This window comes from Mobula hypostoma, chromosome 9 (genome assembly GCF_963921235.1).
Source record: "Mobula hypostoma chromosome 9, sMobHyp1.1, whole genome shotgun sequence".
Taxonomy (NCBI): domain Eukaryota; kingdom Metazoa; phylum Chordata; class Chondrichthyes; order Myliobatiformes; family Myliobatidae; genus Mobula; species Mobula hypostoma.
Window position 1 is genome coordinate 149278581 of NC_086105.1, and position 27754 is coordinate 149306334.

At 42.3% G+C, this 27754-nt stretch overlaps 1 protein-coding gene across 1 annotated transcript in view; it reads left to right on the forward strand.

Moving 5' to 3' along the window:
* The first annotated feature begins 2213 nt into the window (after nt 1-2213).
* The window catches only part of crebbpa (CREB binding protein a), a 163091-nt gene continuing 137550 nt past the window's right edge, over nt 2214-27754 (forward strand). Inside the window, exons 1-2 of the mRNA XM_063059452.1 lie at nt 2214-3022; nt 5088-5821. Of these exons, the coding sequence (XP_062915522.1) occupies nt 2938-3022; nt 5088-5821 (819 nt within the window). The 5' untranslated portion in view covers nt 2214-2937. The remainder of the gene's footprint in view (nt 3023-5087; nt 5822-27754) is intronic.

Consider the following 27754-nt stretch of genomic DNA (forward strand, 5'->3'; position numbering starts at 1 on the left):
GGTTCTTGACCAGTAAGGTGAGAAGGTGGGAGAACGGGGGTGAGAAGGATAATAAATCACCCATGACGAAATGAAGTAGCAGACTCCGGAGGCCAAATGGCCTAAATCTGCTCCTATGCTTTAGTCTTAAATATGAAGCTAATGGTTGTTTCCTGTAGTCATGGCCACTGACTCATTAAATCAACATCATAACATAAAGAACAAAGTAATAAAAACACCATGAATATAAATACATAAACTGGTTTATATACATTGAGTGTACCTCCGGAAAGTTATGCAAGGCACAGGAGAGTCTGTACATAAGAGACTCTGACAGGAAATGATAAAGTAGTGGTGGTTGGGGGTGTTGGGGTGGGTTAATGGGTGGAGGTATTGATCAGCCTTCGTGCTTGGGGAAAGGATCTGTTTTTGAGTTTGGTGGTCCCAGTGTGGATGCCCTGTAGCCTCCTTCCTGATGGGAGTGGGGACAAACAGTCTATGAGCAGGGTGGGTGGGACCATTCGTGATGTTCCCGGACCTTTTCCAGCACCTTTCTTCATATATATCCTTGATGGTGGCTAGGCTGGTGCCAGTGAAGGATTGGGTAGTTTTGCTCCCCATTTTATTTAATGAATAATAGCCAGGGGATCATTTGAAATAGGTTATTTCTCCCAGCTCTTTAGCCCCAGTAGTCTGCTCTTTCCCACTTTCCTTTCTCATCTATTCTTCTCTTCTGGTAATATCCAAATGTGAGACATACTGTCTCTGTGACGCTTATTTCGAGCTCACAAACTCCCCTTTAGGAAGGGGAAGTCGAGGGATCAGCAGTGGAAAGGCTGAATAGTTTCAAGTTCTTGGGTGTGAACATCTCTGAAGATCTATCCTGGGCCTAACATATTTATGCAATGACAAAGGAGGCAGGATAACAGCTATATTTCATTGGGAGTTCAAGGAGACTTGGTATGACACAAAGAATCCGCAACTTCCTATAGATGTATCGTGGAGAGCATTATAACAGGTTGCATCAACGTCTGGTATAAAGGGGGCGACTGCACAGGATCGGAAAAGAAGTTGCTGGAAGTAGTAAGCTCAGCCAACTCCATCCGGGGCACTAGCCTTCCCCAGCATCGAGAACATCTTCAAAAGGCAGCATCGATTATCAAAGATCCCCATCACTCTTATGTAACCATCAAGGAGGGGATACAAGAGCTTGAAGACACATACTTCACGTTTTAAGAACAGCTTCTTCCCCTCCGCCATCAGATTTCTGAACGGACAATGAACTCACGTACAATACTTTATTCAACCCCACTTTTTTTTCCTTTTGCTTTTTTTTTGCACTACTAATTTAACATTTTAGAATGTTCTTATTTAAGAAAAAAATTGTATTGCAATGTACTGCTGCCGTAAAACAAATTTTACCCATATGCCAGTGAAATTAAACTTTGGACCTGTATCAGATTTGTTCAACTCTTAATTTATATATTGTCTCCAATGTTACATGAATTGAAAATTCTTACACGTTAACGGAGAAAGTGGAGATTTTTTTTCAATCTGTACTTTTGATTTTAGTAACTCCATTCTGGCTTTAGTCAAAACTCTGGAACTCGTGAAAGATCAAAATATTGTAGCTGCTAAACTTCTGAAATAAATACAGATTAAGCAGAAACCTTGGAGAGACAGAGAGAAACATAGTTAATGATCAAAATTTTCCTCTCCTTCCTTTCAGGTTTATTTTTTGTGACCAAAATTCTCGTTACCAGTCTGATATCCCTTTTTGCGGCTGACTCAAATATTAAGTTCAATGAAGGACCTTGGATCAGTTTCACACACGCGAGGTCTTTTTTAGTAATCAATGTTGCAAATAGATTTCATTGTCTGTATGCCGCTTCCACCAAAAACTATGAAAATGACGACGTAAGTCTTATTATCCACCGGTGTGTTGAATACCTGCGAGCAGGAGTAATGCTGCAATTCATTTACACCTCAGTTGCAGGTGCGCATGTGTGTTTGATAGTAACCCCAAAATGCATCAAGCCTTTCTTTAATATGACGTCATTGACGCCCTCGTGCCTTCGTGTTGCTGACCAACTACTAGGGCGATTTCGCATCACGTGGACGACCCGCCCCGGAACAGTCGAGGGGTTCGGGTTTTTCCGTAGTAGCGCCGAGGGGAGGAGGCTGGGGGGGGGAATGTTCGGCAATCTCCGTGCGCAGCCCGTGGCCCCGCCCCCTTCTCCCTCGGTGGACGGAACGTCAGGAGGAAAAAAAACTTTAAGATCAACAGCCGCCATCTTGGTGGAAAAATTCGTCCGAAATTTGGGAAGAATTGAACGACATCGGGAGCTGCGCCCGCCGCCCCGTCGGCCCTCCCGAGCCCGCAGGCGGCGCCCAAATCCACTTGATCGCTAAATCAGCGCGGCTCCGGGCGCCTTTCTCCGGGGCGAGAGCGCTGCGGAGGACGGGGAGCGGGTGAGGGGGGTTAGCCAAACCGTGTCCCCACGGCTGGGCCGGAGCCAGGCTCCGGCTCAAGTATTGTTTTCATCGCCTCAGCCGGCAGCGGCCCGGCGCTAGTCCCCGGCCCGGCCAGGGCCCCGCCGCCTACAATGAGGCCCGACTGACTGCCTTCGGTGGGGTGGCTTTTTTGTGCGTGTGTGTGTGCGGGGAGAGCAAAAGATCAATTTATTATACAAAATTGAAAATATACGCGAGCGAGGAGTGGAAGGGAATCGGTGTCCCGGGTGTGAGGGGAGTGCAGAATGGCGGCGCGGGGTGTCGCGGTGGGGGAATGGCGCTGGGGCTGAGGAGGAGCCGGCACTGATCTCAGGCCCCGCGGCCTGCGGCTGCCTCCGTCTCCGTACCCCACCCCCTCCCTCACCTTTCGATGCTTATTCCACCCAACGCGCTTTAAAAGGGGAGGGGGAAAGCAGTAATACATAGAATATATCCAGAAATAAAATGGCCGAGAATCTACTGGATGGACCGCCGTCTGCCAAGCGGCCGAAACTCAACTCGCCGGCGCGTTCTGCCAGTGACAGCACAGGTAAGGGAGGGAGCTGGGGTCTGGGACTGGGACTGGGACAACCTGGCGTGGAGGGTAGTTGGAGGCATGGTCTCCCAGTACCCTGCAACTCCCAGAGTTGCAGACTTTCGATGGATATGTGTTTGTGTGGTTTAATAAGACTCTGGGCTTAAACTCGCTCAGGATTCCTTTAAAATGGTTTGATTGAGGGGAGGCAAGTGAAATAGTCGTTTTGCTGCTTTCTCCGCACTGAGCAATAACGCTAACTACGGTTTGCTGATTTTGGGATATGCTCTATGACATATTATGGAGGAAGGAGGGAGAAGAAAGATTTTTTGAGACAAACAAGCAAAAAAAAACCTGATCGGCGTAGTTCGAAGCATTACTTAGTTTTGTTAAATACTTCAAAGTTCAAGTTCAGTCATTGTATTTATTTTGCCGTTTTGACTTGGAGAAAGTATACAGATGTCTTTGGGTCTGATGTGTTCTGCACCCAATTGTAAACTTAGAGTCCATGTGAGGAATTGTACTTTGGATGAAAATGCATAAAACATTTTGTTAAAGTTAAAGGAATATGAGGGGGAGGGAACGTTGAATCAGAAAGGAATATGAAGTTTAACAAATAAATTAATAAATTTGAGTAGTAGATTGATTTCTTGTGTAGTCCTTTAGCCGTTTTCTGATAACTTGTTCTGTTGTTTTGACTGAAAAAAAAGTAATATTCTAGCATTAATTGGGAAAAGTCACACCCGATCTTTAGTAAGAAATAATAGCCTTCCGTAGTTTGTAAACAGAAAGTTGTGGAGGAAAACTGCAGTATGTCCAGTGCAAATAGATGGAACTGCACAAATTACATTTACAGTCCAGTGACAAAATTTATCAATTCAACAGCTCTCATCTTGGGCTGAGGAGTTAATTTGATTGTCAAAACCTTTTGAGTAGTAATAATTACTGCTAGTTTAAAATTATTCCACGCAACTATTAACGGGAGCTATAACCACAAATGGCAGGCCAGCATCCAACAAAATTACAGTAACTACAAAGAGAACCCATAATGAGAGGATTTTAGTTATATGGTAATTTTAAAGCAGCAATGGATGGTTAAAACTGTAGAGGTATACGGGGTAAACGATAATGCTGGAAAGCAGTGAGAATGTGGCAACATTCTGGAACTAGTGTCTTTCATCAAAAAAATTGGCGTTCTCCAAGTTTGAATTGTTATATTTCTCTATACTTTGACAATCCACTATTACATATACAAATTAAGCGACATGCTGTGTCCTAAGTTCATTTTAAAAGTTTATGCTTTTCTCCATCATCATTATAAATGAACAAAATTACATTATAAATTTTCAAGGTATGAAAGCTCATATAGACTATTGTAGGTATGTAACCACTGAGAGTGCGAGGGTTCAGTCTCTGAAGCATTGACTGTGGCCAATAGGGTTACTTTGTATCGTGCATTTTACATTGAGGTAGTGTCTGTAGTTTGCATGTTCAGATGTATTAAACTCCTTGAGTTGTAATGTAGCGGCTAATTTCTGATAAGTTTCACATAGCCATTGTGAAACCGAGCTTTAGCTTGACTTCAGTGTTACTTCCCAAAGCCTTTCCTTTGCATCAATGTTTGTCAATGCAAGTCAGTCTCAGGTTTGTTCGTTTTGGGAATCCAACACTGATGATTTGATGGTTGATCTTGCTTTCTAAATAGATTCATGTACAATTAAATGATAATCACCAATTTTCCACAATATTTCAATTAAATATGAAAATTAACTATTTTATTTATTGTTACACAATTTTCCAAACAGTCTTTGAAAGTTGAATGGAGCAAAGAAAGTCTTTTTGCTCTGTGGACTCTCCATGTAGTTGGAAATAGGTTAGCCTGCAGTATTGGTGGGGTTGGTTTGGGTTACAATGTGCAAGTGTTACATATTTCATGCAGCGTTGCTCTTTAAGGGCATACATTGTTAAATCATGTATTTTTATCTGCTCAGTTCTGGCTGCAGAACTTCAATGTGAAATTTCAGAAAGATAACTCGCATTGATCTGCCACTAATACAGTGAATATTTTTATTTTCTTTAGATTTTGGATTGTCGTTTGATTTAGAAAATGACTTGCCCGATGAGTTGATCAGGTCATCCGATTCCCTGGGACTGCCCAATGGTGGTGAATTGGGCCAGCTGAGCAGTGTCATTGGTCAGGACGCTGCGTCTAAACACAAGCAGCTCTCAGAACTCCTGCGAGCTGGCAGTGGCTCCAGTCTCACGGGAGGACTGGCCAATGTGAACTCCAACAGCAGTCCTGGTAGATCAATGGACAATCCTGGCCAGAGCCAGCAGAACAGCTCCAACGTAAGCAACATGGGTAAAAGCCCACACAATCAGGGGCTGACTTCACCTTCCAGTTTGGGGATGGCAGCCAGCGGTTCAAGTTCTTCAACACCCGGCTCTCAGGCACTGAACACACAAGCACAAAAGCTCGGAGAACCAAAACTCCACAACGCGACGGCGGGTTTGGTGTCTGCCAGTGGCAATCCAGCTGCTCCAAGCGGGCCAGGAGGAATGGGCATCAATGCCAATCTCAGTCACACACACCAGGCTCTTCTGAGCAGCAACAACAGCCAAGGTCTGATGCAGCAATCGCAGCAAGGCCAGGGCCAGGTGCTGAACGGATCCTTGGGCGCTGCTGGCAGGGGACGTGGCGGAATGCAGTATTCAAACTCTGGCAGCGTGTTAGCAGAGACTCTGGCTCAAGGATCGGCGCAGATGGGGGCACACGCGGGTCTAAATCCACAGCAAGCTGGCGCTATGGCAAAAGTAAGTAATTTAATCTTATAACATTCATCCTTGTATTTTAATGATAATTTACAATTTAATTATACCACTTATCTCTGCTGGTAATGAACACGATTGAAATGTCATGGCTCTGGTACCTGCCTGGAACATGTTCTGGGTGGTTTGCTCTTCTCACCTGGATAATGCAGTGTCTCAAGCATGCTGCTAAATTTGAAACATCAGGCTGGTTCACAAAGTTTGTTGGAGGAGGATTTGCGTTATTGTGGGATGCCCCGCTGTATGTTGGGTGTATCTTGAGCTCTCAGGTCTTCTTCCGCCAGTCTCTTAAATTTAAACAATCTCCTTCAAAAGATAATTGGCAGATCAGCTTTTCTGAACTACGCTCCTAAACTGTGGAGCTCAATACCTAAAACCATAAGGGATGCAGACTCAATTGACACTTTTAAACATCAGCTCAAAATCTCTTACTAGCTCTTCCTTCAGTTAGTCCTGACGAAGGGTCTCAGCCTGAAACATCGACTGTACCTCTTCCTAGAGATGCTGCCTGCCCTGATGTGTTCACCAGCATCTTTGATGTGTGTTGCCTGTTTATTTAACCTTGCTTTTAACTAACCTCTCTTAACTAAGCCCTTGTGGTGGGTCTCAGCCTGAAACGTTGACATTTCCATAGATGCTGCCTAAGCTGCTGAGTTCCTCCTGCATTTTGTGTGTGTTGCTCTAATTTCCAGCATCTGCAAAAATCTTGTGTTTATCTTTTAACTAACATCTTTTTTGTCTCTTTATCCCATTGTAAAGCATTTTGAACTATATTGTTTGTATGAAAAATGCTCTATAAATAAGTTAGTATTATTATTAGAACATCTTGGTTCCATCAGTAACTACTACAGACCCCCATGCCCTGCTTGCTTGTTTGCCTCACATAATACACACTCCACGTTACCATTTTGAGGTGCAGTTTTCATCCTATTATCTCCTTTCTCCCCAACTCTATTGTCCCACTTTCTCTTTTGCACGTGCTTCATTTATCTATTTATTTTATAAGAGGTACAGCATGTTAACAGGCCCCTCTGGCCCAATGAGCCCCCGTTGCCCAGTTATGCCCTTGTTAGACCAATTAACCTACTAACAGGCCCGTAACGTCGACTGTACCTCTTCCTATAGATGCTGCCTGGTCTGTTGTGTTCACCAGCAACTTTTATGTGTGTTGCGTGTAACCTACTAACAGGTATGTCTTTGGAATGTGGGAGGAAACCAGAGCACCTGGAGGAAGCTCACACACTCATTGCGGCAGGAATTGAACCGTAGTCGCTGCTGCTGTAATGCTGTTGTGCTGACTGGTACACTACCGCGCTCCCCCAATCTCCATGGTGGATGATCCTCTGCTGCTTACCCAATCTGTACCTTATTTTAGCTGGAAATGTAGAGTGACCGTAGCTGCCGAGAAGTGGTGGTCAGCCAGAATTCTATAAGACATAGGGCAGAATTAAGCCGTTCAACCCATCGAGTCTGCTCTGCCATTCCATCATGGTGGATTTATTATCCCTGTCAACCCCATTTTTGTGTCTTCTCCCTGTAACCTTTGACATCCTGACTAATCAAGAACCTATAAATCTCTAATTTAAATATACCCGATGACTTGGTCTCCACAGTTGTCTGAGACAATGAACTCCACAGATTCACCACCCTCTGACTAAAGAAATTCCTCCTCATCTCTGTTCTAAAAGGATATCCTTGTATTCTGATGTTGTGCCATCTGGTCCTGGACTCCCCCACATTAGGAAACTTTTTCTCCATGTCCACTTGATTTAGGCCTCTCAATATTCGAAGACTGCATGATACAGGCAGGGGAGATAAATGATGAAACAGTGGGAAATGAGTCCTACTGGTCAGTGGAAGAGAAAATGAAACAAGTTGGCAAATTTAATCCTGCTGAGCTGATGGGTAGTAGTTGGGTGAAGCAAGGGCAGTTGCAAGTATAGATAAGGTAGTTATGATGAATTGCAAGAAGAGGATTTTAAGTAATAATTGACGTCTTAAGGACATCCCATAGCTGTTCACTGCCAGTTTGAAATGCAGCCAAAGTTGTTTTGGCACTTGGTATAAGCAGTGTCAACCACAACAAATGAGATGTGTAACTACTTAAATTATATCTTTGCTGATGTTTGCAGACCATGAATTGTTGGCTCAGGGTGCTGCTAGACCTTCGCATTGTCACTACATGAATCCAGCAGAGTAGAACGTTGAATTGGGTGGCACGGTAGCGTACCGGTTAGCGCATCACTTTGCAGCGCCAGCGACCCCATGACCATGTAGATTTCCTCTGGGTACTCGGGTTCCGTCCCACATTCCAAAGGTGGATGGGATAGTAGGTTAATTAGTTACATGGGTGTAATTGGGTGGCAGGGACTCATTGGGCCAGAAGGGCCTGTTACTGTATGTCTAAATAATGATGAAAAAACGAACTGCTGCAAGTACTCGTCTGTTTCAGCAGTAAAGGGATGGTCAGTATCTCAGTTTGAGACCCTCCACCAGGACTCGAGTTTTTTTGGTGTTTTATCCAAGAGGCAGTATATTTGACCGTCCAATACTGCATCGTTGATGAAGTATTCGTCTGGGGTTTGAATCCTTAAAGTAAATGAACCGATGGATAAGAACTTAATGTTACTGTTTGAAAGTAAGGAGCAATGGATGACTTGTCCCAACTTTAGAGCAATAGAATTATACAGGATGGAAATATTTGCTTCAGCGCAATTATTACAGCTCAGGGTGATGGTGTTCGGAGTTCAATCCTGGTGCTGTCTACAAGGAGTTTGTATGTTTCCCTCGTGAGTGCGTGGCTTTCACAGGCTGCTCCGGTTTCCCCTCTCACTCCAAAGGGTTGCAGGCTAGGAGGTTAATTAGTCATTGTAAATTGTCCTATAATTAGGCGTGGGTTCAATAGGTGGGTAGCTGGGTGGCGTGTCTCACTGGGCTGAAAGGGTCTGTTCCACGCTGTATCTCTAAGTAGTTTTTTTAAAAAGCATCCACACTGAGCAGCTGGCCCCGTTTGGTAGTATCATTTGCCTGTGCGTAATCTCAATCTGGTTAGTTTGAGCCAGGTAGTTAAATGGGGTTAGAAATGAAGAGGCATTGGAGGAGATGTTTGTATTTCACTGGAGGAAGCCCAAGTTTGGTAGTGGGTGACAGTGAGGTAGAGAGCAGAGCCACTTTTTGTGTGACCAGGGCTGCTGCAGTACACTAACACAGGGTGTCATGTGCACCCACCCTGCAGAAATGCGAGCATTACTGTAGAAAAAATTGGACAAGAGCCATTGACCCTATGCTGCGATTGGTCAGACTGATGGTCTGGGTATCAGCTTTAGCAGAATATACAAGGTGAACCTAGTGGGTCACCAGGAGGTGCCATGACTACTCATTTTTTTTAAAGGAATGATTTTCGTAGCAACCTGATGAAGGGGCTCACCCCGAAATGTGGACTATTTATTCCCTTCCATAGATGCTGCCAGACTTGCTGAGTTCCTCCAGCATTTTGTGTGGTTGCTCTGGATTTCCAACACCTGCAGAATCTTTTGTGTTTGAGTTTTATTAGAAATAGAAATGTAATATGATCCACAAGGAGACATGAAATTTGTGGCTTTTGGGGTTTTTATGAATATATTTTTGTCCCAAAATGTCGATGTTAACATTAAAAATATTGTTTGGAGTGATGCTTGGGGACTCACATTTTACCAAATTTTTGTAACCTGATGTGTTCAGCCTCTTTCACGTGCTCTTGCTTCGAACATGCTTTTTCTTTGATGTGCATTGATTGAATTCTGCCTCAGTATGATTTTTAAATAGTAAAATCATGGCTTGCCTTTCTTTGTTCTGCATTACTGCAAGTGGTCGTTGGGTTAAGTTGAAGAACTTCATCCAGAAGAGGAGGAAAGACGCGGGTGTGTTCCCACCGTGACAGCAGTCACTTCACTCGCAGGGAACTTGCGCAATGTGAATTTTTAAACTCCTTGTTCATGGATCAGGTTCTTAAACGCCTTCTGGAGAATCTTTGACAGATACGATTTTTGAGTTGAGTTTCAGTGCGGAAAGGTGTTCAGATTGCTTTTTGATTTTAACATTTGAATGATGGCTGGTGAATAACTTTGGCGGTCTGTGCGAGCTGTGGTATCGAGCAGTTGGTTGCGTTGCATTCTGTATTAGTTCAAGTTGAGAGGTGTGTTCGAAACAGTGGGTGTGGTTCAGCGGCACAGTTGTAGCTGATTTTTGTGAACTGGTTCTGAAAACAGTGCTGTCAAAACCACAATCACAGTTCAATCAGATTGAAGTGTGCTGCAAGGTATAAACAGTCTTTTGTATCTCATCAGCAAGGGCATGAGATGAAATACCTCCAGAATGTTATAGGAGTAGTTCTGCTTTCAACTTCACTGGAAGTGCCCATTTATGGAACTTCGTACAAATATTTTGGCAGCCTGCTTGTGTTTTTTGCTAAATCTAGGAGGGAAACAGCTAAATGATTTAAGATTGCACTTAGCGTTTAGAATTATTGAAGCCCAAGAATCTGCAATGCTGGAATAAGGAAGGAAAAGATTAGACAAATTGCTAGACAAACTCAGCGGGTCGAGCAGCATTATGATGGAGAGAAACTGTCAGTGTTTCAGATTCAAAGCCTGCATCCAGACAATTTGTTCCTCTCTTCCACCTCCTCCCCACACTCACGCTGCTTGAGCTGCTGAACTTAAGTTTAATTGTCGTTCAACCATTCACATGAATGCAGCCAAACGAAACAAGGTTCCTCCAAGGCCAAGGTGCAAAACACAGTCGCACACACAGCATAAGGCACATGTGATTATGATAGCAGAAAAACATACGGTCACAAAAATAAATAATATAGTCCAAGTCCCTGAGTGGCATGACCTGTGGATTGATGGTGTATGGGATGTTGTCCTAAAGCCATGTTTCTGCAAGAACCAGCACGCAGTAGTTCCTCATCACGCGTTACAGGCGAACACAATCCAGCTTATCTTCCACCAAAATGTCGACTGTTTACTGTTCCTGACTTGCTGATGAAGGGATCTCAGCACAAAATGTCGAGTGTTTATTCCCCTCCATAGATCCAACTTGACTTGCTGAGTTCGTCCAGCATTTTGTGCATGTTGCTCAAGTATACTTCAAGTCTGTCCTCTCAGTTTTACCTGCACATCCAGAGGAGCCCTTTCGCTTGAATGTGAGCATTGGCCTTCATTTAAATTAGCCTTTTTTAAAATTTAGTTTTGTCTAATTCACATGTTTTAATTAAGTTATGGTAGATTGAAAATAAACACATTTTTAATATTTTTTTCAAATTTGCACTTATTTTTCTTTTGACTATTTCCAAATGTCTTTGACGATTGGAGATTTTTGAAAACAGTGAAAACCCATCAGGGCGGGCAGTAAGCAGGTTCTTGTGGGCACCAGGGTCAGTGCGACATTGTACAAATTTCTATTCACAACACTCAAGCTTTCCCCTTATTCGAGGATTTAGAGGAGATTGAAGGGATTTTTCTCACCCTGAAAGTGATGAAAGCAGAATCACACAGCACTTAAGTGACTAGACAAGCTGTTGAAAATAATTTGAAGCATTGTGGGCACGTGGCCAAGTGGTTAAGGCATTGGGCTAGCTACCTGAAGGTCGTGAGTTCGAGTCCCAGCCGAGGGAACGTGTTGTGTCCTTGAGCAAGGCACTTAACCACACATTGCTCTGCGACGACACTGGTGCCAAGCTGTATGGGTCCTAATGCCCTTCCCTTGGACAACATTGGTGTCGTAGAGAGGGGAGACTTGCAGCATGGGCAACTGCCGGTCTTGCCTGGGCCTGCACCCTGGAGAGTGAAGACTTTCCAGGCGCAGATCCATGGTCTCACAAGACTAACGGATGCCTTTACTTATTGTGTACAGTTTTGCTCAACAACTTACAGGAAGGATGTCAATAAGATTGAAAGAGTGCAGAGAAAATTTACAAGGATGTTGCTGGGAATTGATAGCCTGAGTTATAGGGAAAGGTTGAATAGGTTAGGACTTTATTTCTTAGACCATAGGAGAATGAGGGGTATTGATAGGGTAAATGCAAGCAGGCTTTTTCTACTGAGGTTGGGTGAGACTTGAACTAGAGGTCATGGATTAAAGGTGAAAGGTAAAATATTTAAGAAGAACCTGAATGGGAGCTTCTCACTCTGGGGATGGTGAGAATGTGGAACAAGCTGCCAGCGGAAGTTGAAATTGAACTTTTAAGGGAAATTTGAATAAGTACATGAATGGAAGGAGTATGGAGAGCTATGGTCGGGTGCAAGTCAATGGGACGAGGCAGAATTAGCAGTTCAGTATGGACTAGGTGGACCAACGAGTCTGTTTCTGTGCTGTAGTGTTGTATGACTGTATGACTTTGAAATGCCTAAAAGGCTACAGATGCTAGATTGATAGCAGTAAGTAACCACGGGCGGGTGTGGATGTGCTGGACTGAATGGCCTGTTTCCATTCTTTGACTTCAACTCTGTGTTGATCTTTTAATTGCCTTCTCAGGGGGCCTAGCAAAACCCTTAAAGCAAAAGGGTAACCAGAGAAATAGGGCCGACATATGGAACAAAATGGCAATCTAGCCATGAAATAGAGGAGGCGAGAATTTAAATGTATGCTTCTCGTTGTGTTCAGTTACATGAAGGACTGTAGTTGGATTATTCATTGAGGGCATGATGGAATTTTTGAACACATTACTTTCAAATGATGAATTATTAGATGTCTTAGCAGGTTTAAAGATAGACAAATCCCCAGCAGTGATGGGTTGTTTTCTAGGCTGCTATGGAAGGCAAGGGAGGAGATTGTTGGGGCATCTTCTCTGGCTGCCAAAGAGTTGCTACATGATATTATTATTCAAGAGTCGTAAGGAAAGGCCAGTAATTACAAGATTTTAGGTGTAAGTGGTGCAGAAGCTATTGGAAAAACTGTGAGTAACAGCTTAATCTGCACTTAGAGGCAGAGATTTATGTAAGTTAACCACCATGGTTTTAAGTGGTCCCAACTGACTAATTTGATGAGTTTTCCAATGTGTCATAAAGGGTACTGCAGTTGTTCTGGTCTATGGGTTTTTCTGTGAAGCCCTCATCATCACATGAGACTGATCAAAAAGCTAAGAGCCTGTGGGATCCAAGCAACTTGAATCTAACATTGGCTTGAATGTGAGGTTATCCACTTTGGTGGCAAGAACAGGAAGGCAGATTACTATCTGAATGGTGTCAGGTTAGGAAAAGGGGAAGTACAATGAGATCTAGGTGTGCTTGTTCATCAGTCACTGAAAGTAAGCATGCAGGTACAACAGGCAGTGAAGAAAGCTAATGGCATGTTGGCCTTCATAACAAGGGGAGTTGAGTATAGGAGCAAAGAGGTCCTTCTGCAGCTGTACAGGGCCCTGGTGAGACCACACCTGGAGTATTGTGTACAGTTTTGGTCTCCAGTTTTGAGGAAGGACATTCTAGCTATTGAGGGAGTGCAGCGTAGGTTCATGAGATTAATTCCCGGGATGGCGGGACTGTCATATGATGAAAGATTGGAGCGACTGGGCTTGTATAGACTGGAATTTAGAAGGATGAGAGGGGATCTGATTGAAACATATAAGATTATTAAGAGATTGGACACGCTAGAGGCAGGAAACATGTTCCCGATGTTGGGGGAGTCCAGAACCAGAGGCCACAGTTTAAGAATAAGGGGTAGACAATTTAGAACGGAGTTGAGGAAAAACTTTTACACAGGGGGTTGTGGTTCTGTGGAATGCTCTGCCTCAGAAGGCAGTGGAGACCAATTCTCTGGATTCTTTCAAGAAGGAGTTAGAGCTCTTAAAAATAGCGGAGTGAAGGGATATGAGGAGAAGGCAGGAACGGGGTACTGATTGTGGATGATCAGCCATGATCACAGTGAATGGCGATGCTGGCTCGAAGGACTGAATAGCCTACTCCTGCACCTACTGTCTGTTGAAGTGCCAGAGGGTGATGGTAAATGGTTATTTTACCGGACACCAGTGACTACCGCAGGGGCTTATTTCTGTGACCCTTGTTATTTGTTATGTACATTAACAATCTAAATGCAAATAAGCATCATTAGGGTCTGTAGGTGGCACTGAAGTTGATGCTGTGGCTGAGGAGACCCTTGGCTACAGAGTAGAAAATTAATTGGTAAAATGTGAAGAAAAATGGCAGATGCGGTTCACCCTGAAAGGTGAGGCAATTCTGAAGAGGTTAAGAAAGACGGTGTTTGAATATGCTAAGAAATGGGATCTTTATGTTTTTGCTGAATTATCTCCAAAAAGCACTGGCACGGGCATGTGGGAAAACCCTGGTTTAGTAGCTGGGACACAGACATGAGCAGAAGGTCATAGCACAACTATATAAATCAGTAGTTACACCATAGATAGGGTATTGTGTGGTATTCCAGTTTCCACCTTATTGGCAAGGTTCTGGCAGAGAAACTCACCAGATGTTGCATCTGCTGAAGAATTTCAACCCAGCGGAATAACTGGGTAACTGGTTTTCGTTGGAGTGAAAGTGGCTGAGAGTGACCCAAGTGGTATACACAGTGCAGGGCATAGGTGAGGCAGATAATGAAAAACTTTCCCTTCTACTAGAGGTGTGTGTGACCAAAGGACAGAATTAAGGCACGTGGTAGTTTGAAGAAGATTTTTTTCCACTCAGGTGGTGGAAATCTGGAATACAGAGCCCAAGAGATTGGTGATGGGGTGACTAACAACATTTTAAGTATCATTCAGATATGCACTTGACATTGCTGTGAGATGAGTATAGGCAAGTGTTGGGAAGTTGGTACATGATAGCAAAATGTTTCCATGGAATTGGTGGGGTTCTTTGGAAAGCGGGAAATTTGGGGTTCCCTGTGAAAATAAGCTTTCTGGAAAATGTCAAAACTACCTTGTTAGAAAGTTTGTCTGAACAATTGCAGCACAAGTACAATCAATGGCCATTTTATTAGATACTTCCTCTGTGGTCTTCTGCTGCTAGCCCATCATTTCAAGGTTCAATGTGCTGTGCGTTCAGAGATACTCTTCTGCACATCACTGTTGCAATACATGGTTACCTGAGTTACTGTCGCCTTCCTGTCAACTTCAACCAGTCTGGCCATTCTGCTGATCTCTTTCATTCACAAGACATGTTTGCACTTAGAACTGCCACTCATGGAATTTCTTCTTGGTTTTTTTCTGTAAACTCTAGAGATTGTTTGTTTATTTATTTATTTAGAGGTACAGGCAGAATATAGGTTCCAGACCAATGAACCACACCGCCTAGCAACCCACCTGTTTAATAGACAATAGGTGCAGGAGTAGGCCATTCGGCCCTTCGAGCCAGCACCGCCATTCACTGTGATCATGGCTGATCATCCTCTATCAGTATCCAGTTGCTGCCTTATCCCCATAGCCTTTGATTCCGCTATCTTTAAGAGCGCTATCCATCTCTTTCTTGAAAGCATCCAGAGACTTGGCCTCCACAGCCTTCTGGGGCAGAGCATTCCATATATCCACCACTCTCTGGGTGAAAAATTTTTCCTCATCTCTGTTCTAAATGGCTTACCCCTAATTCTTAAACTATGGCCTCTGGTTCTGGACTCACCCATCAGCGGGAACATGCTTCCTGCCTGCAGTGTGTCCAATCCCTTAATAATCTTATATGTTTCAATAAGAACCCCTCTCAGCCTTGCATACTATTCCAGAGTATACAAGCCCAGTCACTCCAATCTTTCGACATATGACAGTCCTGCCATCCTGGGAATTAACCTTGTGAACCTACGCTGCACTCCCTCATTAACCCTAGGCTAATGACTTAACAATTTGCACTGATCAGTTCACTTACTAACTGCTATGTCTTTGGACTGTGGGAGGAAACTGGAGAACCTGGAGGAAACCCACACGGTCATAGGAAGAAAGTTGCAAACTTGTTTACAGAGGACGCCAGAATTGAACTTGGAACTCCAGTGCCCTGAGCCGTAATAGCATCGTGCTAACCGCTATGTTACTATGCTGCATGAAAATTCCAGGAGATCAGCGGTTTCTGAGATACTCAAACCATGCCATCTGGCACCAACAATCTTTCCACGATCAAAGTCACTTTCTGATTCTGATGTTTGGTATGAATAACAATTGAATCACAGCCATATTTGTATGCTTCAGCTCACAGATTACACAATAGTGAAGGTTCCAGCTTCAGGGAAGCACCTGTGCTGCATTTGGTTAGTTTTACATTCCACACGTTTATAACTAGAATAATTAAGTATTCGAACACAGCACATCAGGCTGCATCAGTGGAAAGAAATAGCTTGGGTCAAAACCCTTCAGATTTCCAGCATATACAGTTTACGTTTCAAATAACCCAATTTAAATGCTGGTTTATATTGAACATTATGATCTCTGACATTTCTGACAATGTTTTCTGCAAGGTGATTAAATTCAAACCAAGCCCTAGTTGTGTAACCATTCTTTTTAGAAGCTCCACCCACCCTCCTTGTTATGAACTTTTTGCGGTTAACAAGACATAGCAGGATTCAAGTCTGCTCCACCATTCATTTAATGGCTGATCTTCTTTGCCATCACTAGTCCAATGTCATCATTTCCCATTAAGCCATTCCAGATGGAGCAGTAAATCTCACAGCCTCTCAGGCAGAGAGTTCCAAAGGTTCACCATCCTCCGGATAAATAATACCAGGCTCACATTTGCAGTCCTCCAATCCATTGAAACATTTTCAGATAGAACTTTGGAAGATAATTACGAGAGTATTCATTCTTTATAAAACTGCTCTTCTCATAACCCAGAGAAATCAGAATTGAGATTCAACTTGTCAACTTCTCCAACACTAATGTTTTTTTATTCCTAATTTAATTCCTCATTCATATTAGAATAAAGGGTCCATTAGACTGACTGTGCTTTACAAGAAGACTTTGACTCTTAAGTTGTTTCCTTCTTTTCCACAGACTCTCTCATCTTTTCCTTTTTACTTATAAAAACTTGTTCTTTTTTTCTTGCAAGTCTCTCAATTTCTTGGTCCTGTGTAGAGTTCTAAAATGCTCGCAATCAAGCGAATGGTTTATTCAAATTAACTGTCGATGTGACCATAAAATCCCAATAGCAACCATCAGTTAGCCCTTTATTGCGCAAACAATCAAAGAATTTACCCCACCTCCATTGGGACTTCAGCATGCAATCTGGGAATGGTCTTGTAAACATTTTCCACAATTTCATCTTCAACTATGTAGTAACAGTCCTGAAGAAGGGTCTTGGCCCATATCATTGACTGTTCATTTCCACAGATGCTGCCTGATGAATTCCTCCAGCATTTTGTGTGTGTTGCATTGGATTTCCAGTAACTACAGACTTCCTCATGTTTATTATAGCAGTTGATGCAAGTTGGTCTTTCATGATTTCTTTATTGTTTTGTCTAATTTGTGCTATGAACATAGAACGTTGAACAGCACAGCACAGGAACAGGTCCTTCGGCCCCAACGTTGTGCCAAACCTAATTTCCGTTGTGTCTAATTTCCATCAGGTACTGCTTTTTGTCAAAATCAAAAGGTGTGAAAAGTCCAGAAACATCTTATGTGGATCTGGGTGAACTTTAACCCTTATCTTGCTCCAAAGAAAGCAGCTGTGAGACATTATTCAAACACACTGCAGTCACAGACATAGTATTGAATCCATTGTTTACAGGAATCTGAGAATCCCCCATTCCTTTGAACTTTATCATATCCTGGAAAACCTCTTCTGCACCCTCTCCAAAACCTCTGTTTTTCCCTATAATGGGGTGACCAGACTGTATGCAGTATTCCAGACTTAGCCTAACTAGAATTTTATAAAGCTGCAACAGCTTAACTGCAGTCTGTGACATCCTTGTCCTTTACACCTGGAAACTAAGATGCTACTTTAAATTTACAGAGTCACAAATGCCTGTTAATCATCCTAAATATTGAATCCCATATCAGCATATAATGCTGGAGGAAGTCAGCAGGCCAGGCAGCATCTATGGAAAGAGTACAGTCAATGTTTTGTGCTGAAACATTGACTGCAGTTCTGCTGAAGGGTCTCAGCCCGAAATGTCACATGTACTCTTTTCCATAGATGCTGCCTGGCCCTCTGACTTCCTTCAGCATTTTGTGTGTGTTTTTTGGATTTGCAGCATCTGCAGATTTTTTCTTGTTTGTAGTCCCATATCAAGATTGATTAATTTCATTTCCAGTACACAAGTTTAATGGAGAACTAAATAATTGTTACTCCAGATCTGACGAAGTACAGGAAAAACAATAAAAATAAAAGAATTACTATAAATATATATATGCGAGGTAGCTTATATACAATAATTGTATGTCCATAAAGTGACACTTCGTAAGGTCTTTATCTGCACGTTTTACTTGAAGACTCTCCTTGCGATCAACTTCTTTGACCAAGCTCTTTCTCACCTGTTTGATTTTGACCTGACCTACCTGTCCAAAAACTAAGAACATTAATGCTTTTGCACTTGGAGAAGGAGGAAATTGGTAGTCCAATTTTGTTATCACATCCTGCACTCTCATCAACTTCTCCGTGACCTGGAGTGGAATGTCAACTTCATCTTCTAATGTGAATCTATTTTATTCTTTACATGAATCATTGTATTGAATAATATCAATGCACATTGTTGGTGTCAGAATTTCTCAATTTTAATTTTAAGCTTTTTAGAATTTTAATCAGTGTTTGGCAAACACAAAAGGAAAATAACAAGGTTGTAGGCTGATGTGATAGTCATAGAACACTGCAGTACAGACAGGCTCTTCATCCCATCCAGTATGTACTGAATTATTAATCTGCCTAGTCCCCTTGTCCTGCACCTGAACATATCCCTCCCATCCATGTACCTGTCCAAATTTCTCTTAAATGTTGAAATCAAACCTACATCCACTACTTCTTGTTGCACATTCTCACCGCCCTTTGAGTGAATACGTTCCCACTCATGTTCCCCTTAAATATTTCGCCTTTCACCTTTAACCCGTGACCTCTATAGTCCCACCCAACCTCAGTGGATAAAGCCTGTGTGCATTTACCCAATCTATACCTCTCTTAATTTTGTATACCTCTATCAAATCTGTTGTTCTACTATGCTCTGTCAGTTCTATAAGCTATAGAGTGTGAATCTGTTTGCTGATTTAAATCTACCCAACCTGACACATATTAGTGGACTTGGTGATAAAATATGGCACTCGTTTTTTTGCTGCTTTTAAGAATAGTGGATTATGTTATTCATGCTGGTGTTTTATTCAAATTAGTTTTCACGTGCACAGAAGCAAATGTGTACATCGGTTGGAAAATGGTTTCAGCTCCAGAAGTGATCTTGTCAGCAGTCGTAGTGTCTCATTAACTTTCCTGTTTGTAAGGCTTCACAGAATAATAGAGAGCATTAACAGAATTTATGCTAGCCTATGAATAACTTTGGCACTACCTTCATTTTCTTTCTTGTAATTGTGCAAACAGGCAAATTGGAGGTTAGTATGAGAAATCAACTCTGAAATAAGACCCCAGCCATGACATTGAATGGGAGAGCACACACACAAGAGGCTGCATCTCTCTGCATCTCTGCATCTTTTTTGATCCTGCATATCAAACCGTGATGCAATCAGTCAGCTAGTTAACTGAAATCAGTGAATTTGCTGGGTTGAGGGGAGGGGAGTGCGCCCAGCTGATTTGATCTTGTGGACTTGAAGGCATCTTTGCTTGCTGTAATCATTTCATTGGAAAGCTGTGAGATTTCATATGATTACTGTGTCCTGGAATTATTTCAGGTCTTAGGATGTTTAAGAAGGCATATGGCATGCTTGCCTTTATTAGTTGAGGCATTCAGTTCAACTTGTAGCTTTATAAAACTCTAGTTAGGCCTCATATGGCGTTTGGCATATCGTTCTGGTCACCCATTATAGGAAAGATGTTGAGGCTTTGGAGAGGGTGCAGGTTGCAGAAGGAGTTTACCAGGATGCTGCCTGGATTAGAAAATGTGCTATATGTGGCCTGCGATATTCACCAGCAACTTTGATGTGTGTTCCAGCATCTGCAGATTTCCTTGTGTTTGCTATATTAAGAGGCTGGGCAAACTTCGGTTGTTTTTTCTGGAATGGTGGCTAAGGGGAGATCTGATAGTTTATGAGGGGCATAGATAGAGTAGATAGGTGGTGTTTGGGGATTGAAATGTGTTTTTTTTTACACAGAATGGTGCCTGGAATGTGCTGCTTCAGGTGGTGGTAGAGGCAGATACATTAGGGACTTCAAAAAGATGTTTAGATAGGCACATGGATGTGAGGACTATGGAAGGATGTGGACATTGTATAGGCAGAAGGGATTAGTTTAGTTAGTCACTTCATTACTAATTTATTTCCTTCAGCACAACATTGTGGGTCGAAGGGCTGAGTTTGGTTGGTGAAAGTTACTGGTTGTAAGTTGGTATCAAGCAGATAAAGTGCAATTAGAAGATGAATCAAAAAACAGAAGTTGTTATAAGTACTGGAAGCCAGGCACTATCTGTGGAAGGAAAAGTGATGTACATGTCGAGTCAAAGAGTTGTTATTATCAGTTTTGAGAAGAGGGTTGTATATCATGGATGGAAAATTCATGCAGTCCTTCTAAATAAGTGAACTCTTTAATACTCATTATTAGCAGTTATAATGGGTGACTTCAATCTACATGTAGACTGGGTGAACCAAATTGGTAAAGGTGCTGAGGAAGAGGATTTCTTGGAATGTATGCGGGATGGTTTTTTGAACCAACTAGAGAGCAGGCTATTCTGGACTGGGCTTTGAGCAATGAGGAAGGGTTAATTAGCAATCTTGTCGTGAGAGGCCCCTTGGGTAAGAGTGACCATAATATGGTGGAATTCTTCATTAAGATGGAGAGTGACATAGTTAATTCAGAAACAAAGGTTCTGAGCTTAAAGAGGGGTAACTTAGAAGGTATGAGACGTGAATTAGCTAAGATAGACTGGCAAATGACACTGACGGTGGATATGCAATGGCAAGCATTTAAAGGTTGCATGGATGAACAACAACAATTGTTCATCCCAGTTTGGCAGAAGAATAATTCAAGGAAGGTAGTGCACCCGTGGCTGACAAGAGAAATTAGGGATAGTATCAATTCCAAAGAAGAAGCATACAAATTAGCCAGAGAAAGTGGCTCACCTGAGGACTGGGAGAAATTCAGAGTTCAGCAGAGGAGGACAAAGGGCTTAATTAGGAAGGGGGAAAAAATTATGAGAGAAAACTGGCAGGGAACATAAAAACTGACTGTAAAAGCTTTTATAGATATGTAAAAAGGAAAAGACTGGTAAAGACAAATGTAGGTCCCCCACAGACAGAAACAGGTGAATTGATTATGGGGAGCAAGGACATGGCAGACCAATTGAATAATTACTTTGGTTCTGTCTTCACTAAGGAGGACATAAATAATCTTCCAGAAATAGTAGGGGACAGAGGCTCCAGTGAGATGGAGGAACTGAGCGAAATACGTGTTAGTAGGGAAGTGGTGTTAGGTAAATTGAAGGGATTGAAGGCAGATAAATCCCCAGGGCCAGATGGTCTGCATCCTAGAGTGCTTAAGGAAGTAGCCCAAGAAATAGTGGATGCATTAGTGATAATTTTTCAAAACTCGTTAGATTCTGGACTAATTCCTGAGGATTGGAGGGTGGCCAATGTAACCCCACTTTTTAAAAAAGGAGGGAGAGAGAAACCGGGGAATTATAGACCGGTTAGCCTAACGTCGGTGGTGGGGAAACTGCTGGAGTCAGTTATCAAAGATGTGATAACAGCACATTTGGAAAGCAGTGAAATCATCAGACAAAGTCAGCATGGATTTGTGAAAGGAAAATCATGTCTGACGAATCTCATAGAATTTTTTGAGGATGTAACCAGTAGAGTGGATAGGGGAGAACCAGTGGATGTGGTATATTTGGATTTTCAAAAGGCTTTTGACAAGGTCCCACACAGGAGATTAGTGTGCAAACTTAAAGCACACGATATTGGGGGTAAGGTATTGATGTGGATGGAGAATTGGTTAGCAGACAGGAAGCAAAGAGTGGGAATAAACGGGACCTTTTCAGAATGGCAGGCAGTGACTAGTGGGGTACCGCAAGGCTCAGTGCTGGGACCCCAGTTGTTTACAATATATATTAATGACTTGGATGAGGGAATGAAATGCAGCATCTCCAAGTTTGCGGATGACACGAAGCTGGGCGGCAGTGTTAGCTGTGAGGAGGATGCTAAGAGGATGCAGAGTGACTTGGATAGGTTGGGTGAGTGGGCAAATTCATGGCAGATGCAATTAAATGTGGATAAATGTGAAGTTATCCACTTTGGTGGCAAAAATAGGAAAACAGATTATTAACTGAATGCAAACAACAGGAATTCTGCAGATGCTGGAAATTCAAGCAACATACATCAAAGTTGCTGGTGAACGCAGCAGGCCAAGCAGCATCTTTAGGAAGAGGTGCAATCGACGTTTCAGGCCGAGACCCTTAGTCCTGACGAAGGGTCTCGGCCTGAAACGTCGACTGCACCTCTTCCTACAGATGCTGCTTGGCCTGCTGCGTTCACCAGCAACTTTGATGTATGTTGCTTATTATCTGAATGGTGGCCGATTAGGAAAAGGGGAGGTGCAACGAGACCTGGGTGTCATTATACACCAGTCATTGAAAGTGGGCATGCAGGTACAGCAGGCGGTGAAAAAGGCGAACGGTATGCTGGCATTTATAGCGAGAGGATTCGAGTACAGGAGCAGGGAGGTACTACTGCAGTTGTACAAGTCCTTGGTGAGACCACACCTGGAGTATTGTGTGCAGTTTTGGTCCCCTAATCTGAGGAAAGACATCCTTGCCATAGAGGGAGTACAAAGAAGGTTCACCAGATTGATTCCTGGGATGGCAGGACTTTCATATGAAGAAAGACTGGATGAACTGGGCTTGTACTCGTTGGAATTTAGAAGATTGAGGGGGGGATCTGATTGAAACGTATAAAATCCTAAAGGGATTGGAGAGGCTAGATGCAGGAAGATTGTTCCCGATGTTGGGGAAGTCCAGAACAAGGGGTCACAGTTTGAGGATAAAGGGGAAGCCTTTTAGGACCGAGATTAGGAACAACTTCTTCACACAGAGAGTGGTGAATCTGTGGAATTCTCTGCCACAGGAAACAGTTGAGGCCAGTTCATTGGCTATATTTAAGAGGGAGTTAGATATGGCCCTTGTGGCTACGGGGATCAGGGGGTATGGAGGGAAGGCTGGGGCGGGGTTCTGAGTTGGATGATCAGCCATGATCATAATAAATGGCGGTGCAGGCTTGAAGGACCGAATGGCCTACTCCTGCACCTATTTTCTATGTTTCTTTGTTTCTATGAATGTTTTTTTGGATGCCAGTAATTAGTGTACTTTTATTGCTTGAGAATACAAAGTATAACTTTGAGAAGAAGCCATTACAAATTGAAAAGCATTTTGGTTGTGCCAAAAGAGAGGTTGATGCTAGATTTGCTTGAATCGATTTTAACTCTGAATCAGGTTTAATATCACTGGCATTTGTTATGAAATTAGTTGATTTGTGGCAGCAGAGCGATGCAGTACCTAATTGAAACATATAAATTACAATGAGAATATATATATTAAGTAGTGCAAAAAACGAGAAAAAAAGTAAGTGATGTAGTGTTCATGGGTTCATTATCCATTCTGAAATATGATGGCAGAGGTGAAGAAGTTGTTCCTGTAACATTGAGTGTGTGTCTTCAGGCTCCTGTACTTCCCTGATAGCAATGAGAAGTGAGCATGTCCTGGGTGATGGGGGTCCTTAATTACTGATGCTGCCTTCTTGGGGTATCACCTTTTGAAGATGTGGGGAGACTAGTATCCATGATGGAGCTGAGTTTACAACTTTCTACAGCTTTTTCCATTCTGTGCAGGGACCTCTCCGTACCAGATGGTGACACAACCTGTTAGAGTGCTCTCTATGGTACATCTGTAGAAATTTTTGAGTGTCTTTGGTGACATAGCAAGTCTCCTCAAACTCCCAAGGAAATATAGCTGCTGTCATGCCTTTTGGTAATTGCGTCAATATGTTAGGCCCAGGATAGATCTTCAGAGATGTTGCCACCCCAGAACTTGAAACTGCACACCCTTCCATGAGGACTGGTATATGCTCCCTCGATTTCCTGAAGTTCACAGTCAATCCCTCGGTGTTACTGACATTGAATGACTCCTGCTGAAGTTTTTAAAAGATAACAAAAATCCAGAAGCAGTGAAATCAAAATCATTTATCTGCTTAAGTACAGTTTGTCATGTTTATGTTATGTAACTTCAGTTTGGAACTGGTTTCATCTGGTCCCTTGATTTAAGTATTAATCATTCCGAACTATTCCATTATTGTGTGGGTGCCTCAGATTACTGGTCTACCCCGCTGCATTATTTTACTGTCGTTTAAGAAAAGCTGCATTTCTACAGTACCTTTTCTAACTGGGCAGCTCATTCAAAACGCTCTCAGGGTAGTTTTCAATCATTCACCTGGTTCTTCATTAATATTTTCTTATATGTCTTCTGATATAAGTGTTTCTGATCCTTGGCTAAAGTTCATCACAAGTGGAATTTGTAAAGTCTTTCCTTGTACGTTATACACTGTTGACACATGTTGCTATATCTGATCTCAGAATTATTCAGCCAATATGCAGTCTGCACAAAATTCAAGTACATACGACGAGTGCCATACTTTGAATGTTGATCTGGATATCTGATGTGAAGTTTGCTTTCCCTTCAAAAGGTATTAACAGAAAAAGACTAACTTCAAATCTTCCCGCCCAGGCTTGCGCCCTGAGAGGACACAGTCCACCAGAGGCACAGACCCATGATCCCCTGGGATCGACTGCTGCCTACACATACAACCCTGAGATTCATTTTCTTGTGGGCATTCACAGTAAATACAATCAAATGAGAACTAAATGAGTATATAAATAAGCATACCAACAAGCAAGCAATAAATGTTGAGAACATGAGATAAAGAGTCCTTGAAAGTAGGTTCATAGGTTGTGGGCACACTTCAGTATTAAGGTGAGTGAAGTTATTATCACCTCTGTTCAAGAGCCGATGGTGGAAGGCTATAAAACCATAAGATATAGGAGCAGAATTAGGCTGTTTGGCCCATCGAGTCTGCTGCGCCGTTTCATCATGGCTGATCTACTTTTCCTCTCAGCCCCAATCTCCTGCCTTCTCTCCTAACTGTTCCTGAACCTGGTGGTGCGAGCCCTGATGCTCCTGTACCTCCTTCCTGATGGCAGCAGTGAGAAGAGAACATGGCCTGTGCGGTGGGGGTCCTTAATGATGGATGCTGCTTTCCTGTGACAACGTTTCATGTGGATATGCTCATTGTTGGGGAGGGCTTTATTAGGGAACAGATTTGGTTCCTGTTTTCAGGTCATTGAAATGGTTTGGGGGGTGGGGAGAGCCTGACACTTTTCCTATTTGCCAGCTGTTGCTCATGGTATCCTGCTGAGTAACTGTGGCAGTGGGACAGAATGCATCAACTATGCCCAAGTTTAGAGTACGTATGAAGCGTAATATGGTAGAGTTATTTTGGCAGTATTTTCTGCTCAATAATTATGTTGTGATTCTTGTAAGTACTAGCTCAAAACTATTACTGTTAACAGGTTAAATTCAGTTTGTAATTGATATGCTTTGGATTGTGCTTTCACATTGTTGATTGGAACAGAAAGATTATGTTTCTGCAGCTTCATGTCTACAAAAAGACTGAAATGCAAAGTTATAGGTAGTCCCAGCCTTTTTTACGCCATGGATCCCTACCATTAACCGAGGGTTGTGTGGACCTCAGGTTGGGAACCCCTGATCTAATCTGTCTGACATGTTTGTCACTTTTATTGACAAAACAATATTTCACTTTTTCCCACCAAGGATAAATACAAATTCATGTGTGACAATCTAGAAAGATTACATTATTTTAAATCAGTAACTTTTCGTCTCTCAATTGCTCCAAGTTCCATTTATATTGAATGCTGTCTCAGACTAATTATGTACTAGTAACATTTATCATGCTTTTTTGCACAGCTATCTAACAACAAACACTCTGGGGGGAAAAATCGCTCGCACTGGTAGTTATTGAGATGCTTATGTTATAAACTCAGTATATTTTCAGCATGCCATCCTCGTTAGAGATTCTGAGATACATCTCAGATGCTGTATATTACATAGAACAGCTGAAACTTGGTACAGATTTAAAGTCTGTACCCTATTTTAAAAGTTACTTCATAGTTAAGACTATAATTTTTTTAAGTGTTGATTTCTTTTGTGAGGTGTGGTTATGCTATGACAACTAACATCACCCAGGGTTAGTTAATAATCTTGCTTTGTAGGATCCATTAGATTCAAGATTGTTTAATGTCATTTCCAGTTCACAAATGTAAAGGAAAATGAAATAATTGTTACTCTGGATCCAATACAGCACAAAAAAAACACAATAGTAATAACAAAACACAATAAAGATAAATACATAAGGTATCTTACATACATTGAATGTCCATAAAGTGACTAAGCACAGGAGTGTCTGTACATAAAGTGACTGTGAGAGGAAATGATAAAATAGTGGTGGTTGGGGTGTAGAGGTGTTGATCAGTCTTACTGCTTGGGGAAAGTCACTGTTTTTAGTCTGGTGGTCTTGATATGGATGCTATTTAGACTCCTTCCTAATGGGACTGGGGCAAACAGTACATTAGCAGGGTGGGTGGGAAATTACTGGCTCTTTTCCAGCTCCTTTCTGTATATACTGTATGTCGTTGATGCTGGGTAGGCTAGTGCCAGTGATGCATTGGGCAGTTTTGACTACTCATTGAGCCTTCCTGTCTGCCACAGTGCCTTTTCTGTACCATGCAGTGATGCAGCTCGTTAGGATGCACCCTACTGCACATCGTATAGCTGTACGTAGTGCATTCTCTTTAGCCTCTTCAAGACGAAGAGGTATTAGTGGGCTTCCCTGATTTTGTAGGATGTGTTTGAGGCTAACTTTGAGGAGATGGGAAAGGATTTAGAAGGAGTGGATTGGGACAATTTGTTTTATGGGAAGGATGTAATAAAGAAATGGAGGTCATTTAAAGGTGAAATTTTGAGGGTACAGGATCTTTATGTTCCTGTTAGGTTGAAAGGAAAGGTTAAAAGTTTGAGAGAGCCATGGTTTTCAAGGGATATAGGAAACTTGGTTCGGAAAAAGAGAGGGATTTACAATAAATATAGGCTGCATGGAGTTAATGAGGTGCTCCAGGAATATAAAGAATGTAAAAAGAATCTTAAGAAACAAATTAGAAAATCTAAAAGGAGATACGAGGCAGCTTTAGCAAGTAGGGTGAAAATAAGTCCAAAGGGTTTCTACAGTTATATAAATAGCAAAAGGATAGTGAGGGATAAAATTGGTCCCTTAGAGAATCAAAGTGTACGGCTATGTGCGGAGCCAAAAGAGATGGGGGAGATTTTGAACAATTTCTTTTCTTTGGTATTCACTAAGGAGAAGGATGTTGAATTGTGTAAGGTAAAGGAAACAAGAAGGGTAGTTATGGAAAGTATGACGATTAAAGAAGAGGAAGTACTGGTGCTTTTAAGGAATATATAAGTGGATAAGTCTCCAGGTCCGGACAAGATATTCCCTAGGACCTTGAGGGAAGTTAGTGTGGAAATAGCAGGGGCTCTGACAGAAATATTTCAAGTGTCATTAGAAACGGGGATGGTACCAGAGGATTGGCGTATTGCTCATGTGGTTCCATTGTTTAAAAAGGGTTCTAAGAGTAAACTTAGCAATTATCGGCCTGTGAGTTTGACGTCAGTGGTGGGTAAATTGATGGAAAGTATTCTTAGAGATGGTATATATAATTATCTGGATAGACAGTGTCTGATTAG